Here is a 25583-nt window from a genome sequence, read left to right on the forward strand (position 1 = left end):
CATGAGCCCAAGGCAGGGCTCGATCTCACGACCCTGAGTTCATGACCTGAGCCAAAACCAAGATTTGGATGTTCAATGAGTCACCAAGGAGCCCCAATAATGTTTCTTTTTGATTCTAAGGTCTGATTAATCTGATGTTTCAGGTGAATCTTTAGAAGTACCAGATTATGGTTAGTCAGTGTTACTGTTGCACTGTGAGTGTATGTTTTTGTGGATGACCATGCTGCAGTAAAACACTGCGGGGAGGCTGCTTCCCTGGGGTTGGTGATGGCGGGTGTCCAGGGGTTCATACCTACCCGTGTAGCATTACTGTGTACCCTCGGCTCGCCTGTTGACTCGGGTACCATTTTCCAAGAGCAGAACAGGTGAAACTCAGAATTCCATGACTGTCTTTCTTGCTTGGCTCCATTTCTGACGTCGCCATCTTGGGATGAATGAAGTTCCGCAGGGGAAGAAGGAGGGAAGGCAGGTGGCCTGTCAGTCCCCAAGACATAGCATACATGGGAAGACAGAAATGTTTCCCCAAGTTAAATTATATATGAGAAAGGGATGGGGCTAGGCATTGTACTTCGTTCTTCTGTGTTGTAGCAGATTACAAAACAGGGGCCGTATATGGATGTCATTGTGTTAAGACATTTTCCTGATCTAGAATGGTGGCATCTAAGTTTCCTGAGTTCACTTTCACCAGGGAATGTTGCCAGGAATCATGTTTAATCCCCAAATTAAAAGGGATTACTTCATGAAGCTCATTGTTCCTTCCTCAGAGGAACAGAGTTGGCTGGGTATAGCTTTGCACCACATATTGGCATTACAGGTTTCTTTTGTTAAGGACTCAGCTTCAACTTTCCATCAAAATTATCACCTGAGAGGAAGGTATTTGGCTGTATACTAGAGAGCTCTTTGTTTGGTCCAACCCGTTCACTCTTGTTTGTCCATTTTTCTTTTTCACGCACTCAGCATTGAGTTTCCCTGATGGGGAAACTCAGTTTCAGTTACTTGCTAATAATGCAAAGTGAGTAAAATTAGACAGTGTAGGGTTTAGTGGAATTTATGGTCAGTGGAAGTCAGACAAGGAAGCAATCATACGAATAAATGAAAAGTTGTGTTTCTGATCATCCCTGTGACAAAGAATGCATGGTGTCATGAGAACATAGAATTAGAGGAATTGTGCTAGTCTAGGAAGTCGAAAAAGGTTGGCTGTCTGAAGGAGTCAGCTAAATGAGTTGGGGAGAAGGTGGAGAGAGGTGGGAAGTCTGATCCTTTCATTATATTAAGGCTTCTCCCTATCTTAAGGACAGTTGAAAATCAACTGAGCTGAGCCAGAAGGGCTATATTTCTCTCAACAGTTTAGATGGCAGGGCAAAAGTGTTTACCAGGTTGAGGATAGAAGTAAGCGGGGAGGCGTAGTTAGTGTGCCTGATGGTCAGGTCCCCCTTGGACAAGATGGCAGTAATCTGGAAGGAGGAGAGAGGGATGGGGTCCAACAGTGATGAACATGATCCTCTCTCATCTGACGTGATTGGTACTTGTGGTTAATCAACAAAGGTTGGTAAAGGTGGAAAATCACTTTGAAACGATATATATAAATACTCTGAACATATTATTTTTACTTAAAAAGGATATATACGCATTCACTTATCAGTTTTTGTAGGCACAGGACCTTTGAGAAGAAGTTCTTAAACAATAGTTTATTTTCTATAAACTACCCTTGTAGTGCATTACCTAAAATTAAGATTCAGATTCTTTAAAGTGGAGTGAGAACCAGACGCATTTGAAGTACTCTGAGTACAAAATCTTTCTAGATTTCCACAATTTTCCCCCAAGCCTTTTATAGTGTTCCGCCCACACCTAGCTTTTCAGCAGCTCTTTTTTTTTTAAGTGTCTTGGTTTTATGTAGTTCTTCCGAAGTGTTCAACCTCATTTTTCTTTTTTCTTTCACATTTGCATTTTAGTGGTTTATGTAATATATAGTTAAATTACATAATAACAGTAACATCTACAACAGGAATCAATGGGTAAGGCCACGAGTATCCGTGAATGGTAGGAAGCAGACGGCTGAGCTGCACAGAGACAGAAGTGCACGGGGGAACCAGCCAACTCCAGGCTTTGTGCAGCAGTGTGTTGGACAGAGGGAAGAAGAGGTCTCATGTCTAAGAGGAAGTCACTAAGAATTTCTATCATACATATTTTTTTAAAGGCTGCAGTTCAAGTACAGTAGCTTCTGCTACAAGTTTGGTATGAACCCAAAGTGTGACGTGGCTGATAAGCAGTGTGTAAAATGCACACAGTTGTAAATAGCATTAAGAACAGTTTGAGTGGGGCGCCTGGGTGGCTGAGTGGGTTAAAGCCTCTGCCTTCAGTCCCAGGGTCCTGGGATCGAGCCCCACATCGGACTCTCTGCTCAGCGGGGAGCCTGCTTCCTCTTCTTTCTCTGCCTGCCTCTCTGCCTACTTGTGATCTCTGTCTGTCAAATAAATAAGTAAAATCTTTAAAAAAAAAAAAGAACAGTTTGAGTGACATGAAACAGTGATCTCACAGTGGCTGAGCCATTTGGACCCCAGTGAGAGCAGCATGTCCTAGGTGAGCACTGTAATGAAGCAAATAAACTAGAGGCTTGCTAGAAAAAACGGTCCTTAACCTCTTCCTCTAGAATAGTGCATGTACACATATGTAAATGTTACATGAATTTGATCTTAGGGCTTTCTGAAGTGATTGCTGTTATAGTCTGTAAAAATATTTTTTACCAAATTGTGAGCTCATTATCATTTTAATGCAAAGATGAAATGCTACTTCTTAAAACTTTTTAATGAATTCACATTTTACAAATAAAGTGAAAAGATCAGTTTAATTATGTTCAAAATAAATTTCAAATAGTAGTTGAAATTGTGAGGTGGCTTTTGAGATGGCGGCGTGAATGTCATCTTGTTTTAAAACTGTCAGTCAGTTTTAACTTTTCTTTATTACGACAACAATTGCTGAAAACCTGATTCATAATGGTAATTGTGGCAAGAGGAATGGGATTCCTACATTGGAAAAGCAAACTGAACCTACTCCACGGAGCTAGACGTTTCCCCACGATTCTTGGTTTTAGTTCCTTTCACATTACTTGCTTTATCCTCAATCCGTTGAGGTCATCGCCAACAAGGTTTGACAACATTGTGCTGTCTGTGTCGGCCAGGATAGAATTCTAAATCCACATTTCAGTTTGAACAGAAGTAACTTTCCTAAGATAGCTGCCGTTTTCCTCTGAGCCATAGCACTCTTTCTCCAGCTTTGGAGAAGTTTACCTACGTGTCTTGATCCAGTTCTCCTCTCCTCAAAATGGCTGCATGGCTAAACAAGCACACAGGTCTTCAGCGGAACCCAAAATGATGTCTCTAGGGCCTAGAATTGAAGGATGTATTTCATTCCTATGATCACAGGTATCTATCAAGCTAAGTCAGGAATTAAGCCTTCTTGTCATGGATTCTTAGAATTGACTTTCCCTCAGTCTCAAAGTAAGGAGAACTTCTACCTCTCCATCAAGCCCTATAAGACTGGTCTTCTGGAAAACCGTGAACTCCATGCCCTCTTTTGCTCATATTTCTTAGCAGAGTATCCTGAGAAGGCCCTGGTGGTGATGTATTCAATAAGATTCACAGCAGTACATGGGACTTCTGTGAGGATTGCTGATGAAGCATTTGAAGTCCTTGCATGTGGATGTGGACATTAAAGTCATGCAAAAGCAGGAAGCTCGGTCTCTTAAGTAGAAAAGCCAGATGTGTTGCCAGACATCCATTTAGGGGCTCCATCTGAGCAGGAAGTACTGTTGTTTATTTTTTATGGCCAAAAGAGTTTTCACCATTGGTAGCCTCTCCAGTTTGCAAAAGATGCTTTCAGAATTGGAATTCTTTAACGATGTCAGCACACACAGAACGAACGAAAGCCAGGAGTTGGCTGTACTAGAAGGCAAGCAGTCATTCATCTGGTTACAAACAGAAAGGATATAATATTGCTGTCAAATTCCAGCTCTAGTGGCCCCTCTTAAAATACTGGAAAACACGTGGGTGGTTCTGGAGTGGATGGTGCTATTCAGTAGAAGGACTGCTTTACTCCCTCCCTCTATACTAATCTGGAAAGCAGCCTACCCAGGGAGGTGTCTCCTATAGTGACTGTGTTTTCGTCCCCCCTGCAGTGTGATAAGCAGCCTTATGGGGGCTTCAAAAACAAGGCCATTTGGATGTAACTGTGTTTTAGGTAGGCAGCCTACTGTAAGATCCTGTTTGTCTGAAATATTTGTTATTTGGAATGTTATAAGGCATTTCTCGAATTTTGTTGACAAAAGCATCTTTGACACTTACTATGTGATAAAAGTACTTACTGTAGCTTTAGTTAATATGGCAGTTATAAGTAAAAACAGAAGATTTGTAAGCTTTACCCCACTTTTTTGCCTGAAATTTTTTGATAGATGAGAAAGTAATTGTATTGGCAGGCTATATGTAGACTTTAGTGTATGTTTTGGCAAGCTTCTGGATATCATCACATGGCAAAGAAGATGACTGTTTATTATTTGACAGATAGTATATAATGTAACAATAGGATGGTTTTATGTTATTTGACATATCCATTATCCTATGTTATCTTATATTTATGTGGAGAGCATAATAGGACATATTTTTAAAGTAACAGGAAAGAAATCAAAGAAAAAATGTTTATAACTTACAGAACACATCAGTGGAACCTCCTAGTGGTGAGAAGTCTCAAAATCATTTACTTTAAGATTAGTTTAAGGAATAAGGACATTTTGCATGGTGAGATGGCATGATGATGGTTTTAAATATTTAAAAAATTATAGAAGAAGGGTAATATTCTTTTCTGTAAGTCCAAAGAGTGTAGAAGGACCAACAGATAAATATTATAAAAGGCTTGTTTCCACTCAATATAGGGAACATTTTCTAACATTTCCATCTCCCCCCTCCATCAATGAAATTGGTCATTTTGCAAGATTTTCTCCTCTTAGAAGTTAATAGCGCTGTGTCCATTCTGCCACTAAAACACCTAACCTCTGTTGTCACTTCTATTTAATGTCTGACTCCTTCTTTGGTTGCATGTGAGGTCATTCACTGAAGGGAGGCAGATGGAACATAGTTCAGAGTGTGGGCGTGGGGCTGATTGGGCAAGTATGTTGTTCTCTGCTTTAGTTTCTCCATCCGTGCGATGGAGGTAGTCCTCCTCACCTCCTTACAGGGATGCTATAAGAAAGGAGTGAGTTAATGTACTTCTGAAGCACCTGACAAGTACTCAGATGTCAGGTGCCAACATCCTGCATTGGTCAACACTTACGCTGAAAGACTAGCTACATATAAGCCGAAAAGCCATCTTCCATCAATGATGGAAGATTTTCTTTGTTGGAGAAGATATATGGGTAACATAATTTCTAAGGAGCATTCTGGAGATGGGACTCTCAGAGAACAGGAATTCAAGGCAGATGCCGTGTATATGTAGGGAACACAAAAGCCCCATACTTATAGAGGACTTCACTTTCTACCGAGTTTATATAATGGCTGACTGTGGAAGATACAGCACATTTTATTAGAATATTTTCCAGCTTCGTTTCGGTGCTTCTGAATAGATTAGCTTTTTTTCATTTTTATACTTCAGTTTAATTTGTCAGGTTCTAAAAGTTGTCATTTTCTTTTTTTGGTTCATTTTCACCTCACTAAAATCTCAGTCTATAATTAATTTATTTACAATGAGATAAGTCACAAACTTTTTGTGAACTTTCTCTGTATTCCAGAATGTGCTCAGTATGTTTATGGTAGTGATTTTACTGAAACCCAGAGCTTCGGACTTATAGTATTTGTAAAGAATGATTTTTTAAAATTCATTTTCGGTAGAAAGTACGGTTCCCTGAGCTTGAATCAGTTCTGCCACTTCTTGCTCAAGTCTTTGGGCCTCTTCCTTACATTCCTTGAACCCATTTCCTCATCTGTGAAATGGAATTACTCAAAGTACCACCATTGTTGGCCGTTCTGAGGATTAAGTGAACCAATATGTGGAATATGTTTAGTACAGAGCCTGGCATAGACAAGTTCCTTAGGAAATGTTGGCTTCCATCCTCCTCAGGAGTATTGCAGCCTTTCTCTGATCCTTACGTCTGTGCATATCATCTGTTGGTACTCACTTACTTCCTGAAGGACGGACCTGAGTAACACAGAGCTTCCTTAAAGCTCTGTCCCACTAGTGAGTGGATCCGAACAGAACTGTGTGCTAGCCACTGTGAAGGTGGGGGCAGAGTGCAGGGAAGCAATGGTCTGGGTTGGAACTCGGACTGGCTCCAGAACGGTCTGACAAAGTGTTGAACTTCAGAAGTGGGACTGGGCTTACCCATCCCAGAAGGTGTTTAGGGAAGAGAATTTATACGCTGTAGAGATGAATTAGGGACCTACCCCTGCCCTCTCACAGTGGTGGTCCTGCCCTTCTGCCTCCCTCCTCCTTGTTCCCCTTCCAGCCCTCTCCCCTTTTCTCTAGGGAAATAGATGCGTCTCAGGCAGAGCAAGTGCTCTGCCTGAGATGGACCCTGCACCTTCCAGTTCCCCCAGTTGGGGGAGTGGCGCCGCACACAGGATTTGCCCAGCTGAGCACTTAGGGAAAACTTGGGGAGGCTGACCCACTGAGCCACGACTTACTGCCCAGTGATGTAAAGGGGCTTCTGTCAGCATTGCTGACATTTTAGGGCATTTTAATATTTTTTTTAAGTCTGAAGATCTTTTTTGTTTGAAAGTGTCAGCTTATGTTCCTTTAGATTTTTCTGTAAGTACAGAGGGATACTTGAGGTGTTTGATTTAAATGTATGAGATTCTTATTAAGAACTGTTTTCATTTGTTTACATCAACAGCAACACCTGGAGATTTTATCGATGTCTAAAGTGTCCTAATTGTTCCAGAATTGGTTTGTGGTTAATTGACCATAATAGCGGCTAGTTTCCTACAGCTAAAAATATTGAAAGAATACCAGTAAAATATAACTTTGTCAGCAGTGGCTAGATATGTAACTACCAAGCTTTGGACCCAGAAATATCTTGGCATACAATTGAAGAAATGTATACAAGAACTGTTTTTTGAAGATTTGATTTATTTATTTGAGAGAGAGAGAGAGAAAGAGAACACAAGAGAGAGAGGAAGTGCCCAAGCAGAGTTGGGGGACACAGAGTGAGAAGCAGACTCCTTGCTGAGCAGGGAGCCCGATATGGAGCCCCATCCCAGGACCCTGGGATCATGACCTGAACTGAGAAGGCAGCCACTTAACTGACTCAGCCACTGACTCAGCTACCCAGGCGCCCCTATGAAGGAACTATTTGAAAGAGCAGTCAAGATACTTTTTCATTCAAAGAATGTTTGTTACGCATTGTAACTTTCAACTTCCAAGAAATAACTGTTGTGTATGGTATTTTAGTTGTTTTTATTTTTTCTTCTTATTTTCAGCTTATGGAAAAGTATTTCTGGTTCGTAAAATCAGCGGTCACGATGCTGGCAAGCTGTACGCCATGAAAGTCTTGAAGAAGGCCACAATAGTGCAAAAGGCCAAAACCACAGAGCACACAAGGACCGAGCGGCAAGTCCTGGAGCACATCAGGCAATCACCGTTCTTGGTGACCCTGCACTATGCTTTCCAGACAGAAACCAAACTTCATCTCATTTTAGGTAAGTGTCCATCGTCGGTAGACTTCTGACGAGAACGCTTTCTCTTGGGTCTTAAGTTGCAACGAACGGAAAGGGCAGCATACTGTGGACTTAGAAGAAATGAAATGTTTTGACCTTCAATTCTTCTCTTTGTGGTGGCAATTCCTGGCACATCCTGAATTGCTCTGGATTTGGGACCTCCCAACCTGAAGGAATTTATATTCTTCTATTCCACATTCCTTTCTTAATCTCAAGAAATACTTGGTTCATTGGGCATGTCTGCTTCCCTGGGCCCTGGGCTTCCGCTTACATGTGAGGAGCTGAATGGGGAAGCTGGCCACGGTTTCTGCTTCCGGAGTTCTCAGGAACGTCCAGGTTTGGGCAGACAAAGGGATATTTATGGAAATCAGTAAGTGGGAAAAATAAAAAAGAAAGTCTTCTATTCTTGGAGATCCTTTGCTTTTCTGATAAACATGCACATAAAAGAGATGCCCACCAGCCAGTCAACGGATCACTCCCATTTCTACCCACAGGCCCTTCCTGAATCCTTTCCTTTCCAAATAACGTTGGACCATCATATATGAACTTCGAAAATGTTCTCTGCTACATTTTGCCAGATTGCTTTGCAGAAGAATTACACTATTTTCTGTTCCTACTAGTAGTAGATGGTGGTCCTGCTAATATCTCACTGTGTCATCATTTGCTACAATTTTCATCCCATTCTTGTGATAATTTGCATTTACATGTTATGATCTCCTAGTTATGGAACAGTTCTGAGAATTAGATGAGCTAGAATTTCACATAGTTCTCTGTAAGCATTAGCTATTTCATGAGTGCCTATAGTATGCCAGCACCATGCTAAGTATTACCCATGGTGATCACTAACCCTCACGATAGTACTGCTAGAGTCCCCCCATTAGTGATGCTGAACATTCGAGAAGCTGTATTTCCTGAAGTTACAGATCTTGGGTAAACTTGAGAATGAAGGTTGGGATGTAGGTCTGACTCATTTCAAAGTCTGCCCAGTAGTGCTGCCTCTATTCTTTGATAACTGATCATGCAAACAGGTTCTTAAATATACTGGGCAATTTTGTTGAATGCACTTTGGAAATTATACTTTTGTAAATGATGCCTAAATTTGCATTCACTTTTTGAGTCATGAGGTTACACTGCAGGCTCAGTTTGCAATGCTAGGTCTCAGCTAAGAATCCTAAATCTCTTACGTAGAGAGGCCAGATCCTCCCCTGCTCTGCCACAGTCCCCATTAATGTCATCGTCTGTCTGATGTTCCTACACGTCAGTATCATTTGGCTCCTCTTTCTGCCTCCTATGCATGTCTGCTTAGCTATGTTATTTACCTGTTCTTAAATATGTATTCCTGGATCTTTTTACCTGGTTGCCAGGGGACAGAGCATTTTAATACAATGGTTTCAACTATTAGAGCAGCAGAACTCTTACCCCAAGGGAAAACACAAATGTTCAAATGGAAAACAAACAGAAATAAATACCACTACCTAAATCTAAGCTCAAGGGCACCAAGCCCGACCAGTTTATTTCTATCCCTGCCCTATAAGAATTTCCAGGGAGGCTTTAGGAAGTCCAGGAAGATTGGTTGAAAAATAATTACCTTATTTAAGCTTCTCCCTTTACAGTAAACCAGCTCATAAAAGTTAAATCATGTGCCTAAGATGTAAGTGGTGCAACCCAGAAGTAGCCAGAAGTAGCCAGAACCCAGGCTCCTAGACCACACCAGCACGCGGCAGCTCTTCTCTGCCCTCTCCTCTCTCTCCTGCTTCTCGTCATAACCGTACTCCGTCTTTTCCATTTCTTCTTACTGCTTATTGTAAATAGTGTAGTTTTTGTAAATCATGTTTTTAATTTAAAAGTAGAGGAGTGGAATATTTTGCATTTGATTAAAAAATTATAGTCTTTAGTGTTGCTTTTTAGCTGTTGGCTCTCCATTAATTTTGCTGTCAGTGGCCCATAAACAAACAAATGCAGAACAAAACAGGAAAGCCTGTTTCTCACGCCAGCTCACGAGTAGAATGTGGACTAGAATAGCACCTCGGCTCCCTCATGGGTGAGGCCATGCGTTTGGAAAGCATGCCCTCTACTTCCCCGCTTCATGGATATATTTAGCATAATTTCTCTTTGTGAGTGTTTATAGTTGTTATTTGACTTTAAAGACAAAACTTTTCAGAATCTTAGAACAATACTCTATTATAAACTGTCTTTATGGTTCAGTTTGTGGTGCTTAGAATGTGCAGTAGGTCTAGTTTTCAAATATCGTATTATATATACACGTAGCCCTTGTCTTAGTTTACTCGAGCTGCCACAGCAAAAGACCACACACCGGGGAGCTGAAACAACAGAAATTTACTTTCTCACAGTTCTGGGGGCTGGAAGTCCCAGATCCAGGTGAGGGTGGGGTCAGTTTTCTCTGAGGGCCGTAAGGAAGTACTTGCCCCAGGCCTCTGTCCCTCCCTGGCTGGCACCTGGCCTCCTCTTGCTGCCTCTTCACATGGCCCTCCCCTGGGGGCGCTTTCTGTGTTCAGTCATCCTCTTAAGAGGGATCCCAGTCAGACTGGATTAGGACCCACCCCTGCTGGCCTCGTTTTGTAAAAGTATCATAATAACCTTTAAAACCCAGTCTTCAAATACAGTCACATTCTGAGGTACTGGGGGTTAGGGCTTCAATATATTAATTTGGGGGTGGGTGGGGACCCAGTTCAGCCCATAACTATCTCTAAAGTTTATTGATTAACCTGACTTTATCCAGTTTTGTGTCCTCTTAGAGGTTAATAGCAAGAATTTTCATGCAGAGCTCTTCAAGGACCCAGCTGACCTTTTTGTTTGAAGAATAAGTCAACATTATAGGTCTTTTTTTTTTTTTTTAAAGATTTTATTTATTTGACAGAGAAAGATACAGTGAGAGAGGGAACACAGGCAGGAGGAGCGGGAGTGAGAGGGGAGAAGCAGGCTTCCCAGGACTCCGCGATCATGACCTGAGCTAAAGGCAGACCCTTAACGACTAAGCCACCCAGGCACCCCAACATTATAGATCTTTTTAAAACACATAATCTATTTTAAAAACTATTTATTACTACAAAAGCACGTATGTGCATATAGAAAATACAGAAAAGCAAAAATAAGAAAAACATTTTCACTACCCAGCGTTTATGTCCTTATATAGCACTTGGTTATTACTTAGTATATATCCTTCTAGATCTTTTCATGTGTGTGTCTGCATGCTTGTATGTTTTAATCAAATGAGGTTGTCTTGTACCTACAGTTTGTAACCAGTGGGGTTTTGTTTTTTTTTTTTTTCAGTTAATGATGTCTGCCTTTCCTGGTTAATAAACTTAAATTTCATTTACTGCCCAGTGGTACCAGCTATTTATTGCTCATAGTAAACCACTCTACAATTTAGTTGCTTAAACAGTGACTTATTTTCTCATAATTTTGTGAGTTGGCTCGGGGGATCTCTGCTGGTTTGGCCCCGGGCTGGCTCACACGGTGTGTAGCTAGCTGGAGAGTTGGCTGGGCTTAAAGCACCAAGACGATTTTGCTCTCATGTCTGAAAGTTGGTGCTGGCTATTGTCAGGGGCACCTCTCATCCTCGTGCAGTAATCAGCTTCTTCACAGCACAGCAGCCTCCGGGCAGCTCAGGAGAGGCTGCCAAGAGGCTAAAGGGAGAGGCTGAAAGGCTCCCCAGGCTAGGCTCTGGAACTCACATAGTCCCGCCTCTAACACAACACCAGCCCAGATTCAATGGTATAGAAATAGACTTCGCTACTGTTTTTTTGTTTTTTTTTAATTAAGGTATAATAGACATACAGCAGTTTATTAGTCTTAGGTACATAATATAATGATTTGGTATTTCTATATACTGCAAAATGATTAAGTAAATCTAATGAATGTCCCTCATCACACCTAGTTACAGAATTTTGTTGTTGTGTTGAGAACTTTGAGGATATAACCTCTTAGCTATTTTCAAATGTGCAATACAGTGTGACTAACTATGGCCACCATGCTGTACATTACATCTCCATGACTGACTTATTTTTTTCTGACTTATAACTGAAAGTTTGTACCTTTTGACTCCCTTCACCCATGTTGCCTACCTCCTCCCACCTCTGTTTCTGGCAACCACCTAACTGTTCTTATTAGCTTGGTTTTGTTTGTTCGTTTGTTCCTTTTTAGAGATTCCACATGTAAGTAAGATTGTGTGATATTCATCCTTGTCTCATTTATTTCACTTAGTGTAATGCCCTCAGAGTCCATCCATGTTGTCACGAATGACACGATTTCATTCTTTTTTATGACTGAATAATACTCCATTGTGTATACACGTACCACACTTTCTTTTTCCATTCATTGTTGGTGGACACTTAGGCTGCTTCTGTATCTTGGCTAGTGTAAATAATGCTGCAGTGAACATGGGGGTACATGGATTGAGTTCGTGTTTCTGTTTTCTTCAGGTAAATATGCAGTAGTAGAGTTGTCGGACGATATGGTTCTTCTATTTTTTTATTTTTCTTAAAGATTTTATTTTTAAGGAAGCTCTACACCCAACATGAGCCCAAACTCATAATCCTAAGATTGAGAGCTGCATGCTGAATGAGCCTGCCACGCACCCCTCTGTTTTCAATTGTTTGAGGACCCTCCATACCGTCTTCTACAGTGGCTGTACCACTTTGCATTCCCACCAAGAGTGCACGACAGTTCCCTTTTCTCCACATCCTCGCCAAAGACTTCACTTCCTAATGAGGGAACTACAAATAGTTTGTGGCCATCTACCACACAGGTCCATCCATGTTCACTTTTCACTAATCATCACATAGTATCCCTTGCAGCTGATTTGTCCAAACCATGACCCAGTCCAGGAACCTGAACTTGGTTATTATGTCCCTGACATTTCTTAATCTGGAGCATTCTCTTTTTTATAGTGGTCTGAAAATATGTCTTGTAGTATCTATTAGTTCATCCCTCTGTCTGCTGGATTCCGGTAGTTGGAAGTTAGAGCTCATCTGGATCAGTTGACATTAAATATTTTAGCTGGAATAAATCATTGGTGATATTGCATGTTTTGTATTGTATCCCGTCAGGAGAAACTGATTATCAGGTTGTTAGTAATGCTGAGAATCAATTGCAGAAGTGACAGTCTGCTCCCTTTATAACAGGGCTATGTTTTTCCCTTAGAAGTGAAAATAACTTGTGTGATGTTTTGATGTCTTATGGTTTTAACAATTAACACTCAATAATTACTTGCTTAAACCAACTATTTAATTACGAGTTACAAAATGGTGATTTTCTAAATCTATCATTTCTTCTATATTTATGGGCTGGCATTCTTTTGTCAAGTACGGCTTTTATTAATCAGTCCTTGGTTACCCTGAGATACAGTTTCTAATGGAAAGGCAAGAGTCATTCTCGGGACGCCTGGGTGGCTCAGTTGGTTGGACGACTGCCTTCGGCTCAGGTCATGATCCCGGAGTCCCGGGATCGAGTCCCGCATCAGGCTCCCAGCTCTATGGGGAGTCTGCTTCGCTCTCTGACCTTCTCCTCGCTCATGCTCTCTCTCACTGTTTCTCTCTCAAATAAATAAATAAAATCTTTAAAAAAAAAAAAAAAGAGTCATTCCCTTTACCTGTCAGTATTCAAAGGAAGAAGTTAAAAAGCTAACTCAAATGGGGCTGCATTTCAGGGTCCCTGATACCAACTCCCATCATTCCTAACCAGAGGTAGCTTGCTCTGTTTACTGTTCTGCTGTTCTTTTCCTCACTTAGCAGTGTATCCTAGAGTGCACACTGCAGAAGTTCATAAAGACCCTCTTGTTCTTTTTCATCACTTTGTAGTATGCCATTCTGTTCTGCAGTGTGTCTGATCAGTTCTCTGTTAGAGATGGGAGGGCTGTTCCTAATCTTTTATTTTGTTGCTCCAGGTATAACTTGCACATGTCATTTCCCACTTGCATAGGAAAGAAACAGTACTTGATTCCTGGAAGGATCTGTATTTTGCACATACTCTTCCCGAGGAGTTGGACCATTTTATGCTCCCGCCACATTGCATGCGAGCACCATTTTTCCATGGAGTGCCGTCACACTTGGGGACATTTATGTGTCTCACAGGTGAGGCATGACAGTTCTGCGTAGAGCTGATGTACATTCTTCTTTGTCTTTGCTTAGGGTTCAAAGGCCATTTTCTTTTTTTCCTGAGAATTATTTATTTGCACCCTTTGGCCATTTTTGTCTTAATTTTCAAGGAGCTCTTAGAGAGAATAACGATTTGCAATGTGCACTGTAAAAATTGCCCTGCTTTCCATTTGTCTCTTGACTTTATGATGTTTTTACCAGGTAAAACATTTAAATTTACATGTAGTGGAATTTATTTTAAAGCTATTTTTATGGCTTATGGATTTTCAGTCATAAGCCATAAAAGATCTTCTCAGCTTTGAGGTTATAAAGGAATTCACTGATTTTTTTTTTCCCAGTGCTTGTATAGTTTTATTTTTTGCATAGAGTGTTTTGATAACATGGGAACATAAAATAGTATCCTACCTAATCTTTTTCAAATGGCTCCTAGTTTTTCTAGCACCATTTGTTGAGACGTTCAAGTTTACACTGACTTGAGCTCTGCCTTTCCCATATTGTATTTTATGTTATTTTTTGAAAGATTTTATTTATTTATTTGGCAGAGAAAGACACAGCGAGAGAGGGAACATAAGCAGGGGGAGTGGAAGAGGGAGAAGCAGGCTCCCCGCAGAGCAGAGAGCCCGATGTGAGGCTCAATCCCACGACCTTGGGATCGTGCCCCACGCTGAAGGCAGACGCTCAATGACTGAGCCACCGAGGTGCCCTGAATATTTTAAATTCTCATATATGTTAGGATCTGTTTCTTATTCTTCGTTGTGTTTGGTTTCTTGAGTTGTCTTCCATAATCATGCTGTTTTCGTTCACCGGAGTTCTACAGTGTGCTTTAACCTGGCAAGACTAGTTCCCTTTATCTTCCATTGCTCTTATTTTTCAGAACCTTCTGGGGGCCCATCATGTTTATTTATTTTTTTAATAAGAACTTTAAAATTGAATTGTCTAGTTCTGGGGTGGGGGCACCTCGCTAGGGTTATTTTCATTGGGATTGTTTTGATTTGATTTGGGTTTTTTGTTTGTTTGTTTGTTTGTTTGTTTGAGAGCGAGGAAGAGAGAGAACATGTGCAAGGCGAGATGGGCAGAGGGAGAGGGAGAGGGAGAATCTTCAGCAGGCTCCATGCCCAACACAAAGTCCAGGGCGGGACTCAGTCTTACCACCCTGAGACCATGACCTGAGCCAAAACTGGGAGTCCACTGCTTAACTGACTAAGCCACCCAGACACCCTGGGATTATTTTAAATTTAAAAAAAAATTAGGGAAGGGCACCTGGGTGGTGCACTTGGTTTAAACATTGGTTTCGGCTTTGGTCATGATCTCAGGGTGGTGAGATTGAACCCTGCGTTTGGCTCTACGCTCAGCACAGCGTCTACTTGAGAATCTCTCCCCTCCCTTTCGTGTTTTCTCTCTCTCTCTCTCTCAAACAAACAAATAAATCTTTCAAAAAATGTAGGGAGAATGGATATTTTTATGATACTGGTTATTCCTGTTTTAAGAACATGGTAAATCTCATATGTTGATATCTACTTCTGAGACCTTCGGGGGAGTGTTTTGTCATTTTCCTCCTACCCAGATTTCCCAAGTTAATCTTAGATATCCTGTCATGTGTTGCTGGTGTACATGGGGTCTTCTCTTCCACCTTATCTTCTAGCTGATGTGAACAGTCTTCGTACATTAATTTATACCCTGCTGTCTCACTGCATTTCTCACCCTCCTGCAGCACCGTGTCTCGCCCTGTTCTTTCTCGGCCTGCCCACAGCATGCTGCTTGTTTTTGTCTCTCAGTTTTGCTGAAGGAACAGGTCGTGGAGGTTTATAGTCCTTCTTGCTGTTCTTTAGGAGGTGTTGAGAGCAGACGTGGAAATTCACATCTAGGTTGCTACCACAGTCCCCCTAGGATTCATGGCTCATTGGGGATTTCATGACCAGGCTCATTCCCTTGGGATAACATTTTCCTGATTGGAACAAGCTTCTCCAAGTGATAAGATTATTATAACATTGATATTGACAGATATTTACCTCTGATGTTTGTCAGCTATTGAGTGTAGTATTCCTCTCAGAACTGACTATTACAACTATGTACAACATGCTTTCTTCAGTTGCCATAGCCTTCCATTCATTTCTGGTATTTCTCTGCTCTTCAACCTCAGGGCTTAGGCATGGAGACTAGACTTGTCCTCTGGGCTGTAATTTGTTGACTGATCCTGTAAACCCGTCTGTTATAAGTCACATTTCTGGTCATTGTGTTTTGTTTTATTTTGTTTTTAATTCTACATCATTATTATCTTCTTAGGCTCTTTTGTAATTTCTATCTAATGGCATCATATGGATTTATTGGATTTTCTCCTTTATATCTTTTTTAGCATTTCCAAATCTTGTAACATGCAGACCATACTTCCTTTTAATAACTTTTTCTGTACTTCATCTGTTCTCTCTCTGTCTCTTAAAATTCGTGTTCATTTTAACTACAGTGGGAGGGACATCTATGTAGAAAATGATCTATAAAAACAAATTTTCTTTTGGTCTTCTCTGATCTGTTAGCGATAATTTTGTCAAAACACCAGCTGATTTATGGCTGTGTACACCACCAGATTTATCAGCAGAGTTAAGATATACTAAAGAAGACAGAAGTAGCAAATCACAAAGGGTTTTACAAAGATGATGCCAAGGAGCATTATTAACAAAAAATGCCATCCCGCCTTTGTAGACAGCTCAGTCACCATGAATCACCCTGTCAGTATGAATTAAAGGTATTTAAAATACTAAATTTCACTTTTGAGTATTAACGTCTCTCAAAATTTACAACGTGAAGCTGTTGCTGAGATGGTAAGAGTTGGAGTGGACCATGATGCACAGCAGTCAGTGGTATGTGGCGAAACAGACAGTAACTGAAGGGTTTCCTTGCTTTGAAGTCAATATGACTGACTCTCAGCAGTGATAGAGATGCCTTAGAACTTTATCGTGATTTTGATAAGCTGGAGTGTACTCGCAGGAGGTGCTATTAGAATGTTGAGCTACAGTCAAAAGAAAAAATAAGATGGCTTTGGCATGATGTTAAAAAGAAATTGTTTTCACATGTGTGTGTACATCCTGTTAAACAGACTGTACTTGAGATACAAGACAAGATGAGGTGCAGTCAAGAGATTTGGGTGGCCTGGAGGAGGAAGAGTAGGTGGAAATGAGAACCAGAATGTGTAGGAGTTAATGTATTTGAGGCCAGTCTGAAGGAAGAGAAGAATTTGTAAGGAAAAAAAAAAAAAGAAGACTAAGTAATAGTGTATGGTGGGAGTAGGAGAGGAGGACAGGTTATGGGACTAAAAGCAGTTAGCTCTTTGGAATTTGCCACCACAAGAGGAAACATGAGAGAGAAATGCTAAATAAGAGACTTAGAGATTTAAAGGTTAGAGGGATGCCTGGGTGGCTCAATCAGTTAAGCATCCAACTCTTGATTTCAGCTCAGGTAATGATCTTGGGGTCTTGGGATGGAGCGCCACATTGGGCTCTGTGCTGGGCATGGAGGCTGCTTAAGATTCTCTCCCTCTCTAGGGGCAGCTGGGTGGCTCAGTGGTTTAAGGCCTCTGCCTTCGGCTCAGGTCATGATCCCAGGGTTCTGGGATCGAGCCCCGCACCGGGCTCTCTGCTCAGCAGGGAGCCTGCTTCCTCCTCTCTCTCTCTTTCTGCCTGCCTCTCCCCTGACTTGAGAGTTCTATCAGATAAATAAAATCTTTTTTAAAAAATTAAAAAAAAAATTCTCTCCCTCTCCCTCTGCCCCTCCCACTCTTTCTCCGTCTCTCTCAAAATAAATAAGTAAATCCTGGGCGCCTGAGTGGCTCAGTGGGTTAAGCCGCTGCCTTCGGCTCAGGTCATGATCTCGGGGTCCTCGGATCGAGTCCCGCATCGGGTTCTCTGCTCGGCGGGGAGCCTGCTTCCCTCTCTCTCTCTCTGCCTGCCTCTCTGCCTCCTCTCTGCCTGTCAAATAAATAAATAAATAAAATCTTTAGAAGTAAATAAATAAGTAAATCTGTTTTTAAAAAAGTTAGATGACAGAGGTCAGAGTATTCCTGGAAATAAGTAGGTCTTTGGAGAATGAAAAGCAGAATTTTGGAGGCTCTTCGAAAGCAGGATTTGTAGGATTTCACCCTTCTTTTTGTCTGTTCATTCTATTTCTCCTCCTGCCAGCTGATTTCCATGAGATTATGTAAACATAACATAGCCTTAAGAAGTTAGCCCGACTCTTTCCATGGTTATCTCTTTGCATTCTCAATGGAGAGCAGTGCTGTGTAGGTCACTTCTGTAATCTTCCATAACACTTAGGACTCCTCAAACTTGGTATTTTGAGTGGATTTCAGTTTCTCTACCTGTTAATAGAGGCACATAAACTAAAGACAGTGGAGCGTTTCCTGGGTTCCACAGCAAGTCAAATCAGATGTGCAGAGGTCTTGAGTTACTGAAACTGTCCTCCAACAACTGTCAATGTATGTTCCTTCTCAACAAAGTGAATTTGTTCCATGTTCTTAATTCTCTTTTAGCATGACTTCTCAATAGTGATGCTCATAGCGTGAAGAGAAAAAGTTGTTGCAAATACTTAGAAGTGATTTTGAACACCTATTTTTTGTTTTGAAATGGAAGTAAATAATATGTACATAGAAAGTTATAATTGTGATTGAAAGCAGATGCTGTTTACTTTCATTTTAATTCCTTAAGATATATTTTCCCAGTCTTATTGAGATATAATTGACATATAACATTATATTAGTTCGGGGTATACAGCGTAATGATTTGATATATTTGTATATTGCAAAATGATTACCATAGTGAATTTAGTTAGCATCCATCACCTCACATAGTTATAAATTATTTTTTTGTGATGAGGAATTTTGGGATCTATTTTGTCAGCAACTTTCAGATGTACAATACGGTATTTTTAATGAGAGCCCCATAAGATACTGTCTGAACCATATGAATAATTTTGTCTTAGGGAGTTACTGGAATCCTGGAAATTTTGTGGGGATACTCAGTTCAAGTTCTTGATTAATTTATTGATTTTTAAAAAATAAATTTACCAGTTGAAAGGCTATTTCTCTCTCTTCCAATCTCTCCCCACCTTCCTGTACACACAGAGAAGACAGACAGACACACACACACACACACACACACAGAGTGTGTCATTCTCAATCCAGGGAGGAAATGTGATTGAGGATGGGGCAGGCTTAGAACAACAAAATGAAATCTACTTGCTATTATTAAGTATCTGTGTAAATTAAATGTCATTGAAATAAGACATAAATTGCATCCCTTATATGAAAACAATTGACCTAAATTCAAGGAACATCATCTAGTTTATTTTATTTTACAATTATTTTGAGAGAGAAAGAGCATGTATGTGTGCATGAGCACGGTGGGAGGGAGAGGGAGAGAGGGACTCCACACCCAGCACAGAGCCTGATTTGGGGCTCCATCTCACAACCCTGGAATTATGACCTGGGCTGAAACCTCAACCAGCTGAGCCACCCAGACACCCTGAGAAAAAGATTTTTTAAAAAGGAACTGTAAAGAATCTGACGTTCCTATTTCCGATCATTTTCTACAAGGACATATCAGTTCTATAGGACTAGAATTGCTATACATTGGTAGAAGTCTTTAGCACTGTAACTTGTTACTTCTCTAGACAAACTTCATCTAAACTTTTGGGTGAAGCCTTTTTTCCTCACAGTCTGTGGGCCTGATACTGAGCCACTTTAGAAGCACTGGTGCTCTTTCAGGACTCCAAAGCAGAATACCGATGGCTCATACAAGAGATGACCTGTGCCTTCACATTCTTCAAGTTCACTGTGTAGGTTGCCTAGAGGAGTCCTGGGGATATTGACCCCTTTGGTACAAGAGGTGAATTGCATCAAAATACTGTCAATTCTTAAACTCTTCCTTCATGCTGCAAATATTTGCCTGCTTCCTGCGGGCCCCCATGCTTGGAAATAGTAACCACCTTGACAAGATTCCTGCCCTCCAGGCTTTGTAATCTGAAAGGGGTACAGACAGTAAATAAATTAGTACACAAGTAATTAGTTGAAGTAAGTAGTTGGAAGGAAATGCAGAGGGCACTAATGAGGGCATGTAATGAAGACTCCTAGGTCTAGTCGGGGTTGTCAGGCAAGACCTTCCCAGAGAAGTGACATTTTCAGTGTAATTTAAGAGGAAGAGTAGAAGATAGGTGAGGGACACAAGGGGATAGGGAAGAATGGTGCAGGCACAGCCTCCACCCAGCATGCATGATAGCCCAAAGACCAGAAGACCAGAAGGCTCAGTAGAGGTCTACCAGAAGGCCAATGTGAACCCAGTGGAAAGTGCTGTGCAGCGTGGTTGTGAGGTCAGATCATTCAGGGCTTTTAGATCTTGGAGTCCGGTGGACTTGTGTGACCTTGAGCAAGTCCCTTAGTGACAAGCATGATCTGCAGCTTACTCATGTCTCCGTTAGCATTTTCTGCGTAACAAACTAGCCCGAATTAAGTGGCTGTCACACAGCCGTTTTGGGGGAACTCCGTCTGGGCCCAGCGCACAGGGATGGTTCTCTCACTTTGCTCTCCATGAAATCTAGCTCTTGGTTTGCAAAGGGCAGCTCAAAAGTCAAGTACTGCGAGGACTGGAAAGCATCCACTGACTAGCAGCACGAGGTTGTTTTTAACTTTTGTCTGTGGTGATATCATGAGGGTGAAAGCTGCTGTGTAGTGTGTGGAGGAGTGAACAGAGCCTGCGGTGGGCAGAAAATGGTGGCCACCCCCAAATGCTCACATCCTGATCCTCAGAATCTGTGAATATACTGGGATAAAGGACAGATGAGAATTAAAGTTGCAGATGGGATCAATATTGTTAGTCAGCTGAGCTGAAACTGGGGAGATTTACCCGGATTATGGGTGGACCCAGAGAAGTCTCAAGGGGGTTGAAAGTCAAAGAGGAAGGCAGAAGAGGGGAGTCCAACAGAGATGTGACTGCAGAAGAGGTTAGAGTGACACAGTGTGAGAAGTGACTCGACTATCACTGCTGGCTTTGAAGATGGAGGGGGCTGCGAGTCACAGAGCGCCGATGGCCTCTCAAAGCTGGAAGAGACCAGGACACAAGACCTTCCCCCAAAACTTCCAGGATAAATACAGGCCTGCCGACACCTTGATCTTAGCCCAGTGACATGCATGTCAGACCTCTGATTGACAACATGAAGTCATATGCTGGTGTTGTTTAAAGCCACCAGGTCTGTAGTCACTTGTTAAAGCAGCAATAGGAAGCGAACAGAGGGTAAGTAAGGAGGGTCGGATACCCACAGAGACACTCTAAAGAAGTTTTCCCATGAAAGGAAGAAGAAACAGAAGATGGGACATGCAAGATTTAGGGAGGATGGTAGTGTGTTTTACAATGGGAGAGATGTTGTGGTTTTGAATTTTCACATTATTTGTGTGATTTCTGAGTTATTTTTATGCTTGTTAGAGATACAGCATCGGAGTGCTCATCTGGCAGTCCCAACTACTATCACAGTAGTCCCAACTACTATCAAAACCTTTAAAAGCAAGTTAATTGCACTTGAATAAAAATCAGATCTCTCTGCAACTTTAAAACTTGATTGCACTAAAATATCAGTTCTATAAGAACATTTCTCTTTAGTTAGATACTGACTAAAACTAATTATACCCTACTAGTACTTTATGGTAATGTATGTTAAACATTTATAAATCTTGAAATTACACTAAGAAGGTAGATGTCCAGACACCGTAAATTTGAATTTTATATTTAGGTCATTACAATTAAACTTAGCATTATTTTTCAGTCCTATGAATTGTAATTGATCTCTATAAATAATAACAGTGCTTAATAGTCACCATGCCATAAGTAGTTACTGAATCTCTGGCCAGATTTAACTCTTGGTAGCTCATTGAATCTTTATAACAATATTACACAGGAGTTTTTATTCACATTTTACAGATATAGAACATGAGCCATTAAACATAAAAAGATCCATTTAGCAAATACAGAAGAATTAAAATAGAATCATTTTTGTCTTATGTTGGCTTTATTGTGATTTTTTAACAAATCTCTGCTTTTTAAAATAATTTTTTAAAATTTGCATATAGTTATGCAGGTGTACAACACAGTGATTCAACTTTTCTGTGCATTAAGCTACCTCACCACAGTGTAGCCAGCTACCAGCTGTGACCATGCGATGCTATTACAAAATCATTGACTATATTCTCTGTGCTATTATGCTTTTTGTCCCCATTGACTTACTCATTTCATAGCTGGAATGCTATTGGCCCATTTTGTCCATCTCTTCACCTCTTCCCTTTGGCAACCATCAGTTTGTTCTCTGTATTTATAAATCTGTTCCTCCTTTCTGTTTGTTTATTCATTTGTTTTGATTTTTAGATTCCACATATGAGTGAAATCTGGTGGTATTTGTCTTTCTCAGTTTGACTTTTTTCACTTAGTGTAATACCCTCTAGGTCCACTCATGTTGCTGCAAACAGGACGATATTCCTTTTTATGATTGAGTAATATTCCATTATGTAAATATACTACAGCCTCCGTATCCATTTGTTGATCAGTGGACCCTTAGGCTGCTTCCATATCTTGGCTCTTTATTATGCTGCAATAAATGTAGGAGTGTTTTCGTGTTCTTTGGGTAAATACCCAGGAGTAGAAATACTGGGTCATATGGTAGTTTTATTTTTTATTTTTTGAGGAACCTCCACAGTGTTTTCCACAGTGGCTGCACCTGTTTGCATTTCCACCCACAGGACACAAGCGTTCCTCTTTTTCTCCGTGCTCACCAACACTGATTATCTTGTGTTTTTTTGATTCTAGCCATTCTGACAGGTGTAATGTGATATCTCATTATGGTTTTGATTTGTATTTCTTTGAAAATCAGTGATGTTGGTATCTTTTCATGTGTCTATTGGCCCCTCTGGATGTCTTCTTTGGAGAAACATCTATTCAGGTTCTCTGCCCGTTTTTAAATCTGTTTTTTGGTGTTGAGTTGTGTAACTTCGTTAACATATTTTTTATATTGACCTGTTGACATATATTCATTTTCACATAAGAAGCGTCTTTTAGTTTGACTCAAGGAACCAGCAGTCTACACAAACATCACTTAAGGTATTTCGTTGTGTGACTGTGAAACATTCCGAGTCCAGCTGTTGCACACTCTCAGGTGTCCTTCCCCTCTTCTTTTCTTTGCATTGAAAAATTTCTGTATCTTGGAAACACCTGACAGATTGGTAAAAATGTAAACACGATGTTAATATCAAGAGTTGGTGAGAACTTGGCGTTTTAAGGCATTCATTCATTGTTGATGGGGAATGTAAGTGACTATAAGCCTTTTTGAGGAAAATAATTATAAAATATTTTCAGCAATTATGAAAATTTAGTATGTAAGTATGTTACAATTTAACAATCTAATTCTGGGAATCTGTCCTAGTGATCTACACCTGCCCAGACAAACATAGTCCAACCAAGAGAAGGTATGATAGAATTAGAAAATCATCATTGGGTTCTAGAGGGGTAGGCAATAGTTTGATGAGGAATACAGTCTCCATTCATTTCCCCACAATTTACCAGTTAATTACAAAAGGAAACAATAGCTTTACTGTGGAGAAACCTGGCAAACACCACATTAATGATACGATCAAAATTAGCACCGGGGTTGGGAGAACTAGCACCACATGCTTCCTGATATTTTCTAAGACAGGTAACATCATTTTGTTGATATTCCTTCCAAGAAGGCATAACCTGCATCTAATCATGAGAAAACATCAGGGGAAAAAAATGAAACTGAGGGTTTGAAATTCACAAGGTAACTGAACTATCCTCTTTATAGATGTCAAGATTAAGAAAGAAAGAAAGAAAGATAAAAGTCCAGACTAAAGACCTATATCTCTACTGCATTGTGTGATCATAAACTAGATCCAGGACTGGAAACAAAGGTAGCTAGAGAGAATGTTAGTGGGACAAATGGCAAAATTTGAATAGAGTATAGATTAGATAATAGTGGTTTTTTTTTTTTTTTTTTTAACTCACAACACTGAGATCAAGAGTCACATGTTCTACTGACTGAGCCAGCCAGGCACCAGAAAGATGTAGAGATTATATGTGTGGACTTTGTATGTATAATTTCTCATAAGTGAATATTTGATGAGATTTGAACTGAAGACAAATGGAGGTTCTAATCTCTGGCAAGAACCTCAGTGGTAGCTCTTCTCTGTTGCCAAATCCATATTCCTCTGCTTTAACAGGCAGGCGGGCCAAGGTGATGACCTCTTAGGAAGAATTAAGGTGCCTTCCACAAGATTGGGGGTATTCCTGCAGTCAAGGCCAAGTATTTTTTTTTTTTTTAAGGGAAACAGCCCAGGTTCTATTCCTACAAGATCTAAATTAAGTCTCTTAAGTTATGTGCCATAAATGTGTCATTGATAATTTTAGCTTGGCACAGTCTCAAAAAAGTTTGAAACTCATTGTTTACTATACCCACTTAAAAAAAAACAAAATGAAAAAAAACCTCAGGGGCACCTCAGTGGTTCAGTGGGTTAAGCGTTTGTCTTTGGCTCAGGTTATGATCTTGGGGTCCTGGGAATCAGGCCCTAAGTCGGCCTCCTTGCTCCGCTCTCGTTCTCCCTGTGCCCTTCCCCTGCTCGTTCTCTCTTTCTCCCTCTCAAATAAAATCTTTTTTAAAAAAACACAAGTATAGCCCCCCTAGAATGTCTGCTTTTGAGGATTGTGACATTCCGATGAGTCCTCCAAAAGTTAATTAGGAAATACATGTAAGCCTGTAAAATTATATGACCAAATATACAGAATTATTAGTTCTAAGCCATTTACATATTTGAAGGACAGAATAGTTGATCTTAACGCAGTTTCTTGGACAGTAATTGGCAAGACCAACTGCATGATGAGGCTGCACCTGGTAAGAGAGAGTAAAACAGTATTTGGGGGGGTAAAGCACAGTTCTAATATGGCAGTTCTAATATGACTTTGGAGTCAGACTGCCCATGTTCATAATCCCTGTTCTCCCACTTCCTGTATATGCAACTCTGGATAATTTGTTTAGTTTTACTCTCCTCTGGAGAGTACCTGTTTTCTCCTAAACTATTAGAGTAGTACCTAAGAGCACTGTTTATGAAGGTCAGATTCATTGCCATATCTAAGTGGAACAGGCACTTAGAAGGTACCCAGTATCCCTGGTTGTTATTACTTCTCTGGTCTCGAAAGTGGCAGGCTGTGTTAAGATACGAATTTTAAAGGAGAGCCACCAAAACCCTGTTTTATGTCACTGAAGTTCCACCTGTCAGTAGCCCTTTCCTGCTTCTTGACTTACCGGTTATTGAGATGCTGCATGAATACAGACAACAGGAGCCAGGAATGTTCATGAGTCAACACTGCTTGGTCCGTTTTTGTCATACGTCCAGAGAGACAAAAAAGACTCAGGAGTATCAGTAAAAACAGAACGTTCTCCTGCTCTTTCTGACAGTTTCCCTGTCATCAAAAGAATAAAAACGGTCAGCATTGGCTTAAAACAAAAACAAAAACCCAGATTTCATGCTTGCAAAGAAATTGGCAGGATCTTAAGAAATCTAATTTCCAGAAATCTAATGAATCTGTAACTTGTATAGAAAAGTTATTACTCGGGGTAGACAAGTTGGCATGGACCAAGAACTCACCAGGCTAAGTAGATCCAAAATAATTAGGATTATTATTTTGAAATAATTCGGACTCTAATGGACAGTCCCCACTCAGGGGCTTTA

General features: G+C 40.6%; 1 protein-coding gene across 4 annotated transcripts in view; it reads left to right on the forward strand.

Moving 5' to 3' along the window:
• The window catches only part of RPS6KA5 (ribosomal protein S6 kinase A5), a 175502-nt gene that overhangs the window by 63430 nt on the left and 86489 nt on the right, over positions 1–25583 (forward strand). For 3 of the 4 annotated variants that reach the window (XM_032344675.1, XM_032344676.1, XM_032344677.1), the window contains one exon: positions 7464–7682. In XM_032344675.1, the coding sequence (XP_032200566.1) occupies positions 7464–7682 (219 nt within the window). Of the gene's footprint in view, positions 1–7463; positions 7683–25583 lie in introns of those variants that run through there. The other variant, XM_032344679.1, reaches the window with a different exon arrangement.

The sequence above is a fragment of the Mustela erminea genome, chromosome 5, assembly GCF_009829155.1.
Source record: "Mustela erminea isolate mMusErm1 chromosome 5, mMusErm1.Pri, whole genome shotgun sequence".
NCBI lineage: Eukaryota > Metazoa > Chordata > Mammalia > Carnivora > Mustelidae > Mustela > Mustela erminea.